Consider the following 19,688-nt stretch of genomic DNA (forward strand, 5'->3'; position numbering starts at 1 on the left):
TTTAACTGTGCTAATAAGCTAATGAAAGAGATACTTGTATGGAAACGAATTAAAGTAGATATCTCAGAAAAAAATGAAAGATTAAATTTTATTATGAACAATGTGTGATTAAACTGATAATAAAGAAAATAATGCATCTTTAGAATCATATACCCTCTCAAGACTAAATCAGGATAAGGAAGAAAAATTGAACAGTAACTCATAAGAAAAGAAACTGAAATAATACTTTCAACTATCCTCAAGAACAAAAGCCCAAGTCCACAGGGGTGTACTAATGAGTTCTACAAAGTTTCAAAGAAGACTCACTACATACACTTCTCAAGTTCTTCCAAAACATATCATAAAAATTAACAATTCTCCCTAACAATTTCTATGAAGATTTGACCTTAGATAGAATGATGAAGTGTTCTGCATGCAAAGAGGTAGAAGGGAGCTGAAAGAGTGAATAATTACTCTAATTTAAACAGAAATAAGTAAAAAAAAAAATAGAAAGAATATACTGTTCTTGTGTTAAAGTGTCGAAATAGTGTACTACATTGTTTCCTTGGTTGTTTCCTTTTTCTCACTTAGTTCTATAATATGCTCCCAAGGATAATTGATTTACTTCCTGGGCCTCACCGAACTCTCTTTAAAGGCTGGGAAAATCTGAAATTGTTTGTTGCTGAAATGATTGAAAACCACAGGAGAGATTGGAATCCCAATGAAACAAGAGACTTTATTGATGCTTTTTTCAAGGAAATGGAAAAGGTGAGGAAACCAAAAGTTGTCCCTAGGCTTAAACAGAAAATGGAATAAATTAGTTTTCTATTTATGTGTAAGAGATTATGAATTGCCACAAACTTGGTGGATTAAAACACTGAGTCTGAAACCTCTTTCACTGGACTAACGTTAAGGTGCTGTTTGGTAGAGCAGGGATTTCACAAGATTTTAGGGGTAGCTTGTTTTCTGGAATTTTCCATCTTTCAGAACTTCCTATATTCCTCATGATCTCTTCCTATATCTTCACATCATAAATATGGCATCTATCTGCTACCATTATTGCATCAATTTTTCATTGCCCCTTTGTCTTTGAAAACTCTTTTGAGTGGATAGAAATTCCAGAAAATCTTATGGGGTTACTATGACTACACAGATCATCTAAATGACAAAACCTTATCTAAAACACTGCTGCTAGGGTATTTTTATATAGCTATGATAATATCATAGATTCCAGTGATTGGTGTAGGAGAATGATAAAAATAAATAGTATTTTATAAACTGTGTTTTGACATTAATTCTGATTTGATGAGCAAAGCAAAACAGACATAAATTTTGTTGTTGATTTAAGCTCTAGGTACGCCCAAACACTGATGTTTTTCTGCTTCTGTCTTTTTAAAGTTATTAATACTGAAGTAAATGATCTACCATGCTGTTACTATTTATGCCTTGGGTGAGCAATGTAACAACAATAAATACACTTACAACTAAATCTCCAGTAACCCTTTACCATCATTCATATATTTCCCACATTGTCACAAAATTTTTCCTATTCTTTCTCCCCTCGCTTGATAACTTAAATTCAGTTAGACCTCTCAGGGTTTGTTTTTCACTAGCCATATCTATCTCCTTGTCTGGTTTCTTTATATATTACATAAGCATGACATCACTGGAAATTTATTTTTCCCCATATAGCACCTAACATGGCATGCTCTAATCTATCTATGTTGTAGCAAAAGGCACAATTTTATCTTTCTAATCTCTGACTCGTAATCCCGTATGCATTTTCACCACAATCTCTTTATCTATTCACCCATTGATGAGCATTTCTATTTTTTGGATCTGGGTAACTGTAAATAGTGCTATAAGGAATATCAATCTGCATATATCTTTTTGAACTATTGTTTCTGTGTTCTTAATGGGCTAGATCCACATTATCGGAACATATGATAATTTGATTTTTAATTTTGGAGGGCGGGCACATCCGCAAACTCAGGGCTTACTCCTGGCTCTGTGCTTAAGATTACTCATGGTGGTACTTGTGAAACCATATGTGGTGTTGGAGATCAAGGAAAAAAACCTGAACTCCTGTCAACAAGCCCCTATTTTCAGTTACTTGAGATCTTCATGTTTTTTTCCCATAGAGGATGACCAGTTTACACTCTTAGAGTAAATAGCATTCCCTTTTTCATCAACCCCACCAGCACACCTGTTTCCAGACTTTATTTTTAATTTTTTATTTTAATTTTTTATTTTTATTTTGGGGCCACTCCTGGCAGTGCTCAGGAGCTACTCCTGGCTCTGTGCTCAGAAATCTCTCCTGGCAGAATCAGGGGACTATATGGGATGCCAGGGATCAAACACTTTGTCCACCCTGGGTCAGCAGAGTGCAAAGCAAAGACCCTACTGATGACTATCACCTTGGCCCCTGTTTCTAGACTTTTGAATTTAAGCCAGTCTCACTGGTGAAAAATGAGATTTCCTGTATTTTGATTTATATTTCCTGATAATCCACGATGATGGGCACTTTTTGTTTGTTTCCTTTTTTGGGGGGGGGATTTTGGGCCACACCCGGTGGTGCTCAGGGGTTATTCCTGGCTATCTGCTCAGAAAAAGCTCTGGCAGGCACAGGGGACCATATGGGATGCTGGGATTAGAACCAACCACCTTAGATCCTGGATCGGCTGCTTGCAAGGCAAATGCCACTGTGATATCTCTCCAGCCTGTTTGTTTCCATTTTCAATTTTATGTTTATATTTTGTTTTCTGTATATTTATATATATAAGTATGTACATATAAGTAAAAATATTATACCAATGATTTCCAAAAGATCATGAAAAACTATTTGAAATGTATATTCTAATAATCCCTTAATAAACTATAATTTACAGAATATTTATTGCCACATGACTAGATATAAAATGTAAACAATTCAGAGAAAAACAATACATTCAATCACAAGCATGAAGTTCAGTTTATACCTTGTGCCTACAAGTCAATTTTCTATAATCACTTTGATTTTCATCTAGAAGGCATGATGGGCATTTTCTATGTGTTTGTTGGACTCTATGTCCTTCAAATATCTGTGTTAATATATGATGATAGAATATTTTCTTTCATTCAGTAGATGTCATTTAATATTTTATCAGTTTCTTTTGCAGAACACAAGCATTTTTGTACTAACATAATTTTATTTGTTCTGATATTTTTGCATTATTTGCCAATATACTGAAATTATTTACTCTTTTGATATACTCTATGTCTAATCTTACCTAAATTGTCTGTACCAAAAAGGAAAAAAAATAGCCATTACCCTAAATCACGGTTTTATTAGTCATATATATTACCTACCTCTAAGTTCATTCATTGCCTGATTAAAAATACAAGTGCTAAATTATACCCCATAGTTTAGCCTCAAAATATATCAGTCAGCCAGGATTGATACATATCTGAAGCTGAAGAAGCCCTATTTTTAATACTTGAATAACATGTATCTATGAGATTCTCTGTCCTCTGGAAGTTTGATTAATAAGTAATTTCCCCCTCTTTTCTCTATTTTTCTGTTCTAATACACATTATTAGATGCATTAATTTGCATCAGAAATTTAACTCACTATCTGTGTGGAACCACACATAAGAAAAAAGTTGACAAATTAATCCTTGCTGAGGAATGTTGGAAATATAATGTAGTTTTATGGGATTGGTTTATAGAATCAAGGATTCTTACCTAGAAATAAATGAGTAATGTGAATATATGAAAATAGTAGGACTATTTGCCATTGATACCATTATTAATAGGTATTTGTGTGTATATGTGTATTTTATAAAACAGGAGACTGAAGAACAGAGTTTAGATGACTATTATGAGAACTTAAGTCTATCCCTGCACTAACAACTTATATTTAACTTGATGTAACTGAATATAACTTATATAATAATATTATATTATATATTTTATATAATAATATAACTTATATCCTGTACTAATATCTTTGTCAAAGTAAAGGTGCAAAAATATTGTTTGGTAGGACTCAAAAGAGTACAGAGTTAAGCTGCTTGCATTGTATGTGGCCAAATAATTCTCGCAATGTATCGATTACTGTGATCATCCAAGCAAGCACTGTACTGAGAGCTCTCTGAATATTTAAAAACCAAATGAGAAATTGTCTTGTATTTCATCTCTCCAAGTTAACAAGTTTCCTGCTCTTTTGGTAGGATGATGGTGATAATGTCCCTAGTTAAGCCTCTTCTTTCTGTGGAAATCAAAGAGGAAATTATTTTCTCTGGAATTGTTTCTTCCCATGTTTCCTCCTAGCATGAAGCCCACAGGGCTGTAACAACCAACATCTTTTTAAATAAACCATGAAACATTGTACATTCTAGCATAAAGGAGAAATTGTTTCCAGCTTCAATGAAGAAAACCTCATCTGCACCACCCTGGACCTCTTCTTTGCTGGAACTGAGACGACTTCCACAACACTACGCTGGGCTTTGCTTTATATGGCCCTCTACCCAGACATCCAAGGTGAATGTATCTAAAAGGGTGTTTATGCCAAGAGAAAAACATACCTTCTGGAACAGACTTTTCCAAAGACTTAGGGGTCAAGTAGAGACTTGAAGAATGGATAGTTGCTTCATTCAGCTGATAGGTCATCCATGCAGACTAAAGAATAAGAGTTTAGCTCAGGAGCATTGTCTTACACCAGTTAACTTTCCACGCTTAGGTTCATCCTGAATGATTTAGAATCGATGTGGGATACAGTAATTTTAGCCATTTTGATTGGTCCTAAAATACTATCTCATGAAGTAAGTATAAGCAGGGTGAATAATAGATCTTTCTCTTTTACAGAAAATGTGCATGCAGAGATAGACAGAGTAATTGGCCAGGCGCAGCATCCAAGCATGGCCCTCCGAGAGTCCATGCCCTACACGCATGCAGTGGTCCATGAGGTGCTAAGAATAGGCAATATCATCCCATTGAATGTGCCCAGGGAAGTGGCTGCTGATACCAACATGGGTGAATATCATTTGAAAAAGGTATTCTCAAAGATTGTAACCTCAAGTTCAATGGGGCTCCCATCCTCATTTTTCAAACTTATCTTTGAAATGCTATGATTATGAATATGATGAAAGTGAGAGTCTTATTCTAAGGTGTCATATAAAAATGAGGAGAGTTATTTTAAACCATGCACTATACTAAGACGCTTTTTGGAACAAGAATCAACTTGCTATTAATGATTAAATTGAAGGTGAAGGAAATTCCTGGGAGAGATAATGAGTGAAAGACTGGTTTGGGTTTTTAGACACCTTAGAATTTCTTGTAGGAAATATGTAGGTGAATCTTTGTGTATTACAGAAAGTTGAGTCATCAGTTTAGGTTTTTTGTGATTTGGCAGTATATTTTATAATACTGGGAATTAACCAGATTTGCTATGGAAAATTCTTCTGCACAATTCTAAACATGTAGCAATGGGACTGACACTACAGGATAACAGGTAAAATGATTACCTTGCATGTAACTGACCTGGGTTTGATACCTGACACTCCCTATGGTCCCTTGAGTCCACTAAGACTCATATTGGGTGCAGTATGTGTAGTCAGAAACAAAAGTAATATCTGAATACTGCCATGTGGGGGCAATATACATTTACATAAAAGGATAACATAGATCATCTTTAATAAATTGTTGATAGTAGAACTTCTAGACAAAATATTTCGATGTCTTTCCCAGATTTTCAATATAGCAAACACCCTAAAGAAAATATTCCACAGAGAATGCAACCTCAGATAGTGCAATATTGATAATTAGAAAGGTAAAGAGAGGGGGCCGGAGAGATAGCATGGAGGTAAGGCGTTTGCCTTTCATGCAGGAGGTCATCGGTTCGAATCCCGGCGCCCCATATGGTCCCCTGTGCCTGCCAGGAGCAATTTCTGAGCCTGGAGCCAGGAATAACCCCTGAGCACTGCCAGGTGTGACCCAAAAACCAAAAAAAAAAAAAAAAAAAAAAAAAAGAAAGGTAAAGAGAGGAACAAACAGTTACAGAGAAATTATCTTAGAGCATAAAAGTTCTTTATAAAAGTTTTAACACGTTCCCAGAATAATTATTATTACCTTTTTATAACTGGGAGATCAAAGTTCAGAGTTCTAAGATCTATATGATATCTTCACTATAGTGACAAGAGTTCTGGATCTTGATTCTATTTTAACTTCTGAGTTCAAGAGTTTCTTTTTTTTTTTTCTTTCACCTTTTTCTTTTCACTTTAACTCATCTTCCTGACATCTTTTTCTCTTGGTCTGTTAACTTGACTATCCTCAACAATGGAAAATCTGCACATCCTCCACACACCACCTGCTTGTGATCCCAGCAGATTGCTCCCCATTGCCCCCTAGTGGCCTCTCTGCACAGTACACAATCACAGCACTGCTTTATCTTTGGTGAGCCACTGTGACTCCTGTTTTTGTTCCTTAAGAATGCCCTTACCGGGCTCCCTGTGTGTGACACCAGGCGGGGAAAATCCGCGAAAGTACACCGGCCCAGTGGGGCTCAGCTGTGAAAGACTGTGAGTGTGACCTGTCTATGTCTGTCTACTGTCCTCTTGCGTGAAACTCTTGCGAGTGGGGCAAAAAGAGGCTCAGAGGAGCACGGCCGCTCCGCTTCGCTACGCGGCCGTGCACTCTTTCTAAGGAAAGAACTCCATTGCAACAAGAAGGAAAAATCACACTAAGAACGGCGCTATATCACAGAAGCAAACATTTCTCTCTGGACTGTCTTCTCTGTTGCATGCTCGGGCCTAAGATTTGACCCAGTGTGAGGCTTCATCCACGGAGGACTCCCCTCCCTTAGAGGCAAGTCAGCCCATCCAGAAAGGGAGGAGCCAGAGGAGTGTGCTGCCTACATCATATAGACAATGAATACCACCACAACACGTAGAAAAACCCACAATACAAGTGTGACAATGGGGAAACAACGCAGGCCAGCATCAGACATAGAGAATGAAGATGACAATTCTGAGGACCAGATAATGACTGAACAACTAATCAACCTCTCAGATAAGGACTTTAGACTAGCAATATGGAAGGTGCTCAACAGACTCCAAGAAACCATGGATCGAGTTGAACAGAACACTAATAAGAACCAAGAAAATATGAAGGCAGAAATGACAAAACTCCAAACTGAAATAACATGTCAACTAACAGGACTGAAAAAGTCAGTAAACGAAGTGAATGACAAAATGGATAAGCTCTGGGACAGGGTATCAGAAGCTGAGAATAGACTTGGTGCTGTGGAAGATGAGATACATAACAATTCCATACAGCAGGAGAGATTGGACAAAAAACTTAAAGCAAATGAGCAGACAATGGAAAAATTAGTCAAAGAATGGGAACAGACGAAAATAGAAGTCTATGATAAGATCAACAGAAACAACTTAAGAATCATTGGAGTCCCAGAGACCCAGGAAGAAAATTTCCAGGAAGAATCAATGGTCAAGAACATCATTAAAGAGAAACTTCCAGAGCTAAAGAATATATGTGATCAAATCCTGCATGCCCGAAGAGTACCAACCAAAAGAGACCCCAGAAAAACCACCCCAAGACACATCCTAGTCACAATGACAAATCCCACAGATAGAGACAGAATTCTGAAAACAGCAAGATCAAAAGGGGAAATCATGTTCAAGCAAGCTTCCCTGAGATTTACAGCAGACCTGTCACCAGAAACGCTCAATGCCAGAAAGCAGTGGTGGGATATTGTGACAAGACTGAATGAAATGAATGCTTCACCCAGAATACTATACCCAGCAAAACTCACTTTCCGGTTTGATGGAAGAATACATGGTTTCACAGACAAAAAACAGCTCAGAAACTTCACAGACACAAAACCAGTCTTAAGAGAAAAACTGAAAGACCTAATCTAAGACAAGACTACCCAAAAAACACACCAAATTTTGAAATAAAGATGGCGTTAAATCCCAGGACAATTCTTTCTCTCAACGTCAATGGACTAAATGCACCAGTTAAGAGACACAGAGTGGCTAAATGGATCAAAAAACTCAATCCAACCTTCTGCTGCCTACAAGAAACGCACCTGAATAGTCAGAACAAACATAGACTCAAAATAAAAGGCTGGAGAAAAGTTATCCAAGCAAACAACACCCATAAAAAAGCTGGAGTGGCCATACTAATATCAGATAATGCAAACTTTATACTCAGGAAGGTTGTAAGGGACAAAGACGGACATTTTATATTAATCAAGGGGTACGTAGAGCAGGAAGAATTCACTCTCCTAAACATATATGCACCGAATGAGGGGCCAGCAAAATATTTAATACAACTGTTGACAAATCTGAAAAATAATATCAACAACAACACAATAATTGTGGGGGACCTTAACACGGCTTTGTCAACACTGGACAGGTCAACCAGACTGAAACCCAACAAGAATATACTAGACCTGAGGAGAGAAATGGAAGAAAGAGGCCTAGTGGATATATATAGGACACTCCATCCCCAGAAACCTGGATACACATTCTTCTCCAATGTACATGGGACATTCTCCAGGATAGACTACATGCTGGCACATAAAACATACCTCCATAAGATCAAGAGGATAGAAATTTTGCAGGCTACCTTCGCTGACCACAAGGCTCTGAAATTATTTGTGAACTCCAAAGGGACTCAGAAGAAACACTTTAACACCTGGAAGTTAAACAGCCTCATGCTCAATAACCAGTGGGTCCGAGATGAAATCAAGGAGGAAATCAAAAGGTTCCTGGAAACAAATGACAATAAAGACACAAACTCTCAGAACTTATGGGACACAGCAAAAGCAGTACTGAGAGGAAAATTTATAGCTTTGCAAGCACACATCAGGAAGGAAGAAGGAGCTTACCTGAGTAGCTTAATGACACAGCTAATAGAACTAGAAAATGCTCAACAAAAGGACCCAAGAATAGGAAGACAGAAGGAAATAACAAAGCTGAGAGCAGAAATCAAGGAAGTGGAAACTCAAAAAACAATCCGAAAGATCAACGAAAGCAGAAGTTGGTTCTTTGAAAAAATAAACAAGATTGATAGACCACTGGCAAACCTAACAAAGAAAGAGAGAGAGAGAAACTTGATAACTCGTATCAGGAATGAAAAAGGAGAGATCACTACTGATATGACAGAGATTCAAAGGGTAATCAGAAACTACTTTGAAAAACTCTACACCACTAAAAATGAGAACCTGGAAGAAATGGATAAATTCTTGGACTCTTATAATCTTCCACGGTTGAAGGAAGAGGATGTAGCATATCTAAACACCCCCATCACCATTGATGAAATTAAAACAGTAATCAAATGTCTGCCGAAAAACAAAAGCCCAGGTCCAGATGGATTCACTAATGAATTCTATCAAACTTTCCAAGAGGAACTACTGCCAATCTTGGCAAGACTCTTTCATGAAATTGAACAAACAGAAACACTTCCAAATAGCTTTTATGAAGCCAACATCACCTTGATACCTAAACCAGACAGAGACGCTACCAAAAAAGAAAATTACAGACCAATATCACTGATGAATGCAGATGCAAAGATCCTCAACAAAATCCTGGCAAATAGGATTCAATGCCTCGTTAAGAAGATCATCCACTACGATCAAGTAGGTTTCATCCCAGGAATGCAAGGCTGGTTTAACATCCGTAAATCTATCAACATAATACACAACATCAATAACAAGAAAAATAAAAACCACATGATCATATCAATAGATGCACAGAAAGCATTTGATAAGGTCCAACACCCATTCTTGATCAAAAGTCTCAGCAAGATGGGAATGGAGGGAACCTTTCTCAATATAGTGAAGGCCATCTACCACAAGCCAGTGGCAAATATTATCCTCAATGGAGAAAAACTGAAAGCCTTCCCTCTAAATTCTGGCACAAGACAAGGCTGTCCTCTCTCACCACTCCTATTCAACATAGCACTGGAAGTACTTGCTATAGCGATTAGGCAAGACAAGGATATCAAGGGAATCCAGATAGGAAAGGAAGAAGTCAAGCTCTCACTGTTTGCAGATGACATGATACTCTACTTAGAAAACCCTAAAGACTCTATCAAAAAGCTTCTAGAAACAATAGACTCATATAGCAAGGTGGCAGGCTACAAAATTAACACACAAAAATCAATGGCCTTTCTATATACCAATAGTAATAAGGATGAAATGGACATTAAGAAAACAACCCCATTCACAATAGTACCACACAAACTCAAATATCTTGGAATCAACTTGACTAAATATGTGAAGGACCTATACAAAGAAAACTATAAAACTCTGCTCCAAGAAATAAGAGAGGACACACGGAAATGGAAACACATACCCTGCTCATGGATTGGCAGGATTAACATCATCAAAATGGCAATACTCCCCAAGGCATTATACAGATTTAATGCCATCCCTCTAAAGATACCCATGACATTCTTCAAAGAAGTGGATCAGACACTTTTGAAATTCATTTGGAACAATAAACACCCTCGAATAGCTAAAGCAATCATTGGGAAAAAGAATATGGGAGGAATTACTTTTCCCAACTTTAAACTGTACTACAAAGCAACAGTTATCAAAACAGCATGGTATTGGAATAAGGATAGGTCCTCAGATCAGTGGAATAGGCTTGAATACTCAGAAAATGTTCCCCAGAGATACAACCATCTAATTTTTGATAAAGGAGCAGGAAATCCTAAATGGAGCAGGGAAAGCCTCTTCAACAAGTGGTGTTGGCACAATTGGATAGCCACTTGCAAAAAATTAAACTTAGACCCCCAGCTAACATCATGTACAAAGGTAAAATCCAAATGGATTAAAGACCTCGATATCAGCCCCAAAACCATAAGATATATAGAACAGCACATAGGCAAAACACTACAGGACATTACAGGCATCTTCAAGGAGGAAACTGCACTCTCCAAGCAAGTGAAAGCAGAGATTAACAGATGGGAATATATTAAGCTGAGAAGCTTCTGCACCTCAAAGGAAATAGTGCCCAGGATACAAGAGCCACCCACTGAGTGGGAGAAACTATTCACCCAATACCCATCAGATAAGGGGCTAATCTCCAAAATATACTAGGCCCTGACAGAACTTTACAAGAAAAAAACATCTAACCCCATCAAAAAATGGGGAGAAGAAATGAACAGACACTTTGACAAAGAAGAAATACGCATGGCCAAAAGACACATGAAAAAATGTTCCACATCACTAATCATCAGGGAGATGCAAATCAAAACAACGATGAGATACCACCTCACACCCCAGAGAATGGCACACATCACAAAGAATGAGAATAAACAGTGTTGGCGGGGATGTGGAGAGAAAGGAACTCTTATCCACTGCTGGTGGGAATGCTGTCTAGTTCAACCTTTATGGAAAGCGATATGGAGATTCCTCCAAAAACTGGAAATCGAGCTCCCATACGATCCAGCTATACCACTCCTAGGAATATACCCTAGGAACACAAAAATACAATACAAAAACCCCTTCCTTACACCTATATTCATTGCAGCTCTATTTACCATAGCAAGACTCTGGAAACAACCAAGATGCCCTTCAACAGACGAATGGCTAAAGAAACTGTGGTACATATACACAATGGAATATTATGCAGCTGTCAGGAGAGATGAAGTCATGAAATTTTCCTATACATGGATGTACATGGAATCTATTATGCTGAGTGAAATAAGTCAGAGAGAGAGAGAAAAACGCAGAATGGTCTCACTCATCTATGGGTTTTAAGAAAAATGAAAGACACCCTTGTAATAATAATTTTCAGACACAAAAGAGAAAAGAGCTGGAAGTTCCAGCTCACCTCAGGAAGCTCACCACAAAGAGTGATGAGTTTAGTTAGAGAAATAACTACATTTTGAACTGTCCTAATATTGAGAATGTATGAGGGAAATGTTGAGCCTGTTTAGGGTACAGGCGGGGGTTGGGTGGGGAGGAGGGAGATTTGGGACTTGGGTGATGGGAATGTTGCACTGATGATGGGTGGTGTTCCTTTTATGACTGAAACCCAAACACAATCATGTATGTAATCAAGGTGTTTAAATAAAAAAAAATTAAAAAAAAATGGCTACACTTTTCAACCAGTTGTGTTACAATCATGTAGACATATCTTAAGTGAACTGATTTGAAAATAACAACCTTTTTATTGCAAGATCATTGTAACATACAATTATTAAAATTGATTAATACTTGGTTCAAAAAAAAAAAGAAAGAAACAAAGAGACCTTCATGCTATCTCTCTGGCCCAAGTCTGTACATTTTTATTTTGTTATTATTTTGGCCATATTTGGTGATGCTGAGGGGTTACTTCTCTCTCTGCACTCAGGAATCCTTCTGACAGTGCTTGAGGGATCATATGGGATGCTGAGATTGTATCCAAGTCAGAATGCAAGGCAAATGTACATACTCAGGCCAGAGAGATAGCATGAAGGTAAGGTGTTTGCTTTGCATTCAGAAGGCCGTTGGTTCGAATCCCGGCATCCCATATGGTCCCCCCGAGTGCCAGAAGCAATTTCTGAGCATAGAGTCAGGAATTACACCTGAGAGCTGCTGGATGTGTGCCAAAAAACAAAAACAAAAAAAAATAAAATAATTTACAGACTCACTTGTTTATTATAGTTGAAGAAGCCAATTTTTCTACCACTTATCCTAGAGGTATTGGGACACTGCTCTTAAGAATATTTCAGTAGAAGACAGTTTAAAAAAAGTACTTAAAGTGAAAAAAAAAAAAAAAAGAATGCCCTTACCTGGGGATGATTTCAAGAGGCAGAGCCTATGGCAGAGCTAGTCCTACAGAGATATTCCAAAACAGATATTGAAGCAACTACTATATATACTTAAATAGACAAGGACAGAAAAATATTTTCATTATCTATAAAAGACAAGATAGGCACAGAGACATGAGACAGTTGGGAAAAAAAAATATATATATATATGTATCACCCCACTGTGGACCAAAGGTAAAGGTGAAGAGGGGTCAGAATTATCAAAGGACATGTAGATAATACATAGAAAGATGGGAAGAGAGAATATTTATTAAGTACTTATTTGCTTTTTGTAACTATTAATTTTCTCCAAGGATCTGCCCAGCTTAACCAATTTTCTCTGGTAAAAAAAAAAGAACACTTATTTTTTTAATCTGAAGCCTTATTTTTATTTATTTAAACAAATTTATTACATACATGATTGTATTTGGGTTTCAGTCATGTAAAGAACACCACCCATCACCAGTGCAACATTCCCATCACCAATGTCCCAAATCTCCCTCCTCTCAACCCAACCCCCACCTGTACTCTAGACAGGCTTTCTATTTCCCGTGTACATTCTCATTATTAGGATAATTCAAAACTTAGTTATTTTTCTAACTAAACTCATCCCTGTTTATGGTGAGCTTCATGAGGTGAGCTGTAACTTCCAGCTTTTTTCCCTTTTGTGTCTGAAAGTTATTATTGCAAGAATGTCTTTCATTTTTCTTAAAACCCATAGATGAGTGAGACCATTGTGCGTCTTTCTCTCTCTGACTTATTTCGCTCAGCATAATAGATTCCATGTACATCCATGTATAGGGAAATTTCATGACTTCATCTCTCCTGACAGCTGCATAATATTCCATTGTGTATATGTACCACAGTTTCTTTAGCCATTCATCTGTTGAAGGGTATCTTGGCTGAAGAACACTTATTTTTAATCAAATGTTACTTAAACTTGATCTACAATATTATATCCATTGAGGAATATAGCCTTTATTTTAGTATATGACTAACCCTCACCATTAAAGTTCTGCCACCACACAATCAAATTCATTTCCTCTACATATTCTTTCCCACTTTCCCTTCGATTTTCCTCAGGTTAACTGTAACCACCATATTTTCACACCTATTTTTTCTCAAGATTTTTGGTATGTTTTGCCAATTTGGTATGTTTTGTTCTGTCCTCCTAAACAACATATCTATGTATAAAACCATCTGGTCTTTCACTTCCTGATATTATACAATCATTTCATCTTTTATTATTTTTCCCCAAATGGTACAATTATCTCTTACTAATACTGGTAATAGTTCTTTGAATATAGACCACATTGACTTTATTCAAGTCATCCTGTAGTCATTAGCTTAGTTTTATGTTTTGGCTGTTACAGATGTTATCAACAAATAAATGTTATAAACAAAAATGTTATGAACAGGGTGTAACTATCTTTTCCAACTTGCCTGAATCTCTGCACTTTCTCTAGGGAACCATGATTTTAACCAATCTGACTGCACTGCACAGTGACCCTGCCCAGTGGGCCACACCTGACACATTCAATCCAGAACATTTTTTGGAGAATGGACAGTTTAAAAAGAGGGAAGACTTTCTGCCTTTCTCCATAGGTGAGTTGTAATCGATTGTGGAAGGATCATCCAAAATTCATCTCACAGCCTTTTCCTGTTCTCTTCCCTGTGACCCTTTTCTTTAGTTGGAATGTCTCCAGAGGTCCTTTGCCCAGCCTGATGCTGGCTTTCTCAACGCTCATTTTCTGGTGCAGATTTCAGGCTCACTTTGTTCTGTCCTTCTAAACACTGGGGACAGAACCTCAGACCTGGGCTCTTGTATACAATAAAAACTGGATATAGGGGGGCGGAGAGATGGACTAGACATAAGGCGTCTGCCTTGCAAGCACTAGCCTAGGACGGGCTGCAGTTCAATCCCACCGCGTCCCATATAGTCCCCCCAAACCGGGGACAATTTCTGAGCTCATAGCTAGGAGTAACCCCTGAGTGTCAAACAGGAGTGGCCCAAAAAACAAACAAACAAAATCTAGATATATGTACCTAGTCTCTTGCACACATTCAAAACTGGACATATGTCACCTTTATAGAGTTTCTAAAATGTCTCATTCACTTATCTCTAGAAACAGAATAGAGGAGGGAGAAAAAGACTCATTGCTTGTCATTAAGACTTAAGGACTTACCTGTATGATATTTTTCCCTATATGTCTCTACAAGGTGTCCTTTTGTCTTTTTCCATTTCAATGTCTTTCAAAATTCTAGTTAATATATGTATATGACTCACAACTTGAAATGAACAAAAGACAAATAAAAAACAACTCTTTCTTACCTATTTAAGCCATACATTTACCTAAGGTTTATTTACTTGTATTAGAAAACAAATGACAGAAATTTGTAGTAAATTGCAAGTATTCATTAGGTATATTACACAGTTTAAAAAATTGTCCATTATTTAACTTTATAGATATTTCCTGGGCATTTAATATGTGCGGAGCAATCGATTCTAAAGATCTTACAATGAATGAAATAGAAATCTAAAGAAATCTAATCTTATTAAATAAGTCTCATGTTTCACAAGGTTCAAATTCTCATTGCTAGAGATAAAAAATTTGAGAAGGATTAACTATGGCATCTAAAATCATAAAGCTCATGAAACAGAAAGTGTTATCCATATTTATCTAAAAGTAGGTAGTAGCTATCTTTCCTAATAAAACTATAATAAGCCTATATTATAAATTGCTTGATATTTTGCCTATCATTGAATTATATTTTTTTCTTATATAAGAGCATGCTTTTATTATAAATAATGACTAAGATTGGGGAAAACTTGAAGTTAAATCCAAGATGCTATGATCCAAAATCCATGCTTTTCCATTCCCATTTCCCATAGTATTCCTATTATGCTGATTATTATTTGACTATCTATGAGTTTCCTTCATCTGGTTCATTTTACACTGGACAAGTAATTTGAAGATAACAGAGAAATATAAAATATGACTCAAATTTTCAGCTGTACATTTTCAAGTTGCTTTGCCAGGAATATAACAATGACAATGATATCATTCCATTTGAGACTTTGTTTACAAACAAGTTATCTCTTCACCCAATAGCAACTTATATACAGTTGGACGGGAAATGGGAAGCTATCTCTATTCTTTATATAAGAAAACTAAGAAACTGTTTTTCATGCAAGGTCTTTGGAAACTGGAAGAATACATAATAGGACTGAAGTTTTAATACTTCTGATCTAGTATTTCTAGCACAATTAGATTACAACTCACCTTCTCACATAACATTAATACTTAATACCATCCCTTGAGACCTTCCCACTTAATAACCAGAGTCTACAGTTTTTGCATTGGTTAATATAAATTATCACTGTAAATTCTCTCTGCCTACTTCAGATCTGATAAGTGAACATAACAAGCAAAGGGCATGATGCAAAAATAGGGAAACAGAAAATTAAGTGAAGTTTTTGTGCTGGACTGGAATCGGTGGTTGTGGAACTAACTCATAATTTAGATAATTGATACTTAAATATTGAAATAAGACAAAGATGCCAGTTATATAGAAGCACAGGTATATTAATAATAGATGACAAGAGAGAAAATATTCCTTTAAATATTTTAAATTGCAATCTATTAGATATTGCAATAATGCTTCAGGTAGTTTTCAGAAAAATAATAAAATACTTATCTGAAGGAATCCTTTTGCATTATTTCTTATGAGGACGCTACAGTGATTCCATTTTCATACCAGTCTGCACAGATGTGTAAGGAGTCATCACCGCAAACCTGTGGTGATCCATTAATCCAATTTAAAAAAAAGAAAATAATTTTGTAGTTTGCCTGTTGGATTTTGCATTATTTAATGCTTGGAATTCTTTCAATCTTGTGATCCTGAAATCTGTTCAAACATGTTCGTTTCTTAAGTTTCATCCTGTCTCTTTCTACGATATCTCACTACCTGACAGCATAGGTATCAGCATTGGGGATTCCTGGTGACCACATTCTGTTTTTGGTCAATCAAGGTGGTTGTCAGAGTAGATAAGTCCCTGACAGAAAGCCTGGAGCATATCAGGCCTTTCTCTGGCAGGACTCACAGGAAGTGGTAGGAGATATTACTGAAACTCACTTGCTTTATTCTTTGTCTTACAGGAAAGCGGGCTTGCCTTGGAGAACAGTTAGCTAGGACCGAGTTGTTCATTTTCTTCACCGCACTCTTGCAGAAGTTTACCTTCAGGCCCCCAGACAATGAAAAATTAACACAGAAGTTCAGGATGGGTCTCACCATTGCCCCTGTCAAATATAGAATCTGTGCTGTCCCTAGGGCATAGATGCCTGCCCAGAAGGAGAGAAAAAGGCCCCTGGGAAGAGATGAACTCTGAAGACATGTCTGCTCACAAGCCATAGACAAAATAAAAGTAGTTCTGAAGAAATGGGGGAAGTAGACTCAGAAGAAACTTCCCCACACACTTGCTTTTCCAGAGACCTCACCAATTGCACTCATGAGCACGGCATATCATTTTAGCCTATATATAATTTATCTTTTCTCACAGGATATAAATGGAGGTTATATGAAGACCAGATATAAGGTTCACCACATATAGTTGATTGTAAGGGGCTTAAAATCATGAAGTGGTTTTAAAATTCACAGCTGAATACCTTCCATGTACATAAGTTCACTGTGGATTGTGGAGATGACTCAGTCTCTCGGGGGTCTCTCTGGTTGAGAAAAGAGGTCTATTGAACTCTCCTAGGGCCACCACAGACAGGGTTGGCCTTGAAGGCCCTTCTACAGTAGCTCTTTCTTTGGTTTACCAAAGGGAAGTGAAGACCAAGTAGTGTGTGACCACAATTACTCCAAACTAGAAAGCATGTGGAAATCTTTGCCTTTAAGGTTAAACCCTTCTTTTGAATATTCTATCAGCCTTATATTATAAACTAGTTTATATTGCATTGTGGGGTGAATGTGATCTTCTCTTTGAATAAAATATAAGCTTTTTGAATGAGTGTATTAACATCCTATATCTAACTAGACCCTAAGAGTATTTTTATGTAGGGAACCAGAAATACCAGTTTACTCCAGTTCTTCTGTGTATAAGCAAGAGGGAGTAATCACCTCAAAACATAACAAAAAGCAGCTAACTCTGATAATTCATAGATGTTTGACAGCAACCTTGGTAAACACACACATACACAAACAAACAAACAAGCATGGATATACATTTGGCAATGGAACCAATCCTATCTTTTCCCCTACAGAAATTTGACTTGTGCAATCTAAATAGCTAAGAACAAAGGGTCATGAAGGTCCCGGAGGGCCTGATCTTTTCCTTTCTATTGCTGGAGATTCTGAGAAATGATTTAATCGATATTATTAGAAAGTAAAATGGAAACACGGAAATGGAATGAAAGGGTACCTTTATTTTAGACACCAAGAATCTTTCTTTTGTCATCATTATGAAGTATAACTTGACTAATTAGAGCCATCTTGATTATAACAATACCAAAGAGCAAAACAAATAGCAAAAGTATGAGAGTCAAACTACGATGACCAAACTTATAGGAATAAGGGCCAGGATTACCTGTATATAGTGGGAAACTTGTCATTAATAGTGGACCAGTGCAGTTAGGGTGGAGAAAGGAACATTATGACAATTATAGTAGAAAATTATCACACTGGATAAGAATTGGGTGCTGTTAGGAAATAAACTGATATGTATAACATATCAATAACAATATTTCAAACCACAGTGTCTAAATAAAAAAAAATGATGGGAGAAATAGAGAGATATAGAAGGAAAATGCCTGCCATAGATGCAAGCAGGGAAGACAGGTGGGAGGGAAGAAGGGAAATAGGGGATATTGGTGGCAGGAAATGTGCCCTGGTGAAGGGTGTTATACATTGTATGATTAAAACAATTATATCCAATTTTGTAAATATAAAAAATACTTTGAACCTTGTAAACAAGTGTTTAAATTTTTTTAAAATATTAAAAGAATAAAGAATGTGCTCATTAATGAGGTTGCAGTCATCATAAACATAAATATCTGTTAAGAGAGACACACCCTGACCCCAGAGAGATAGCACAGCGGCATTTGCTTTGCAAGCAGCCGATCCAGGACCAAAGGTGGTTGGTTTGAATTCCGGTGTTCCATATGGTCCCCCGTGCCTGCCAGGAGCTATTTCTGAGCAGACAGCCAGGAGTGACCCCCTGAGCACCGCTGGGTGTGGCCCAAAAACCAAAAAAAAAAGAGAGAGAGAGAGAGACACCCACATATGAGTCAGTTCCATAGACTCAGTTCCATAGACTCACCCTTTTCTCTAATGAAATGTATACAAATCCATGAAAGACAAAGAGTACACCAAACCCACACAGCAGAAAGATGATCATTTTGGGAGAAGAAACCACGTCAAGCCCCCACTCTGCCAAAGCCATGCATGCTGCCTCCATCACCCACAATCACTGTCTCCCTGATAGCCCTGCTTCATCACTAGTCTTCTGTGATTCCCCTCAGGGACACCAATCAGACCAAAATTTAGGTCTGCCAGTTTGGGGGCTGATATCTCAAGGGCTTTTTGAATTTTTGGTTTTTGTTTTGGTTTTTGGGCCACACTCAACATTGCTCAGGAGTTACTCTTGGCTCTGTGATCAGAAATCACTTTTGGCAGGCTCAAAGGACCATATTGAACATGCAAGGCAAATGCCCTTCCACTGTGCCATCAATCTGGCCCCAACTAGGGCTTTTTTGGAATGAGTGTGGGCAGTCTTCTCCTATATCTTCTTCTTCCAACTGCGTTGGTGGCTGAGGATACACCCCTAAAAGTAGTATTAATCAGTAATAGTAATAGTATTAGTAGTTGCTATTACTATTAATTAACAAATTGACTAACTAGTAAT

The 19,688-nt window shown here is 37.2% G+C and overlaps 1 protein-coding gene across 1 annotated transcript in view; it reads left to right on the forward strand.

Annotated features, from left to right (window-relative positions):
• LOC126010977 (cytochrome P450 2J2-like) overlaps window positions 1–17,380 on the forward strand; it is a 35,194-nt gene extending 17,814 nt beyond the window's left edge. Inside the window, exons 5-9 of the mRNA XM_049774597.1 lie at window positions 571–747; window positions 4,360–4,501; window positions 4,826–5,013; window positions 14,248–14,386; window positions 16,942–17,380. Of these exons, the coding sequence (XP_049630554.1) occupies window positions 571–747; window positions 4,360–4,501; window positions 4,826–5,013; window positions 14,248–14,386; window positions 16,942–17,120 (825 nt within the window). The 3' untranslated portion in view covers window positions 17,121–17,380. The remainder of the gene's footprint in view (window positions 1–570; window positions 748–4,359; window positions 4,502–4,825; window positions 5,014–14,247; window positions 14,387–16,941) is intronic.
• The last annotated feature ends 2,308 nt before the right edge of the window (window positions 17,381–19,688 follow it).

Source organism: Suncus etruscus, chromosome 6 (genome assembly GCF_024139225.1).
Source record: "Suncus etruscus isolate mSunEtr1 chromosome 6, mSunEtr1.pri.cur, whole genome shotgun sequence".
Lineage (NCBI taxonomy): Eukaryota > Metazoa > Chordata > Mammalia > Eulipotyphla > Soricidae > Suncus > Suncus etruscus.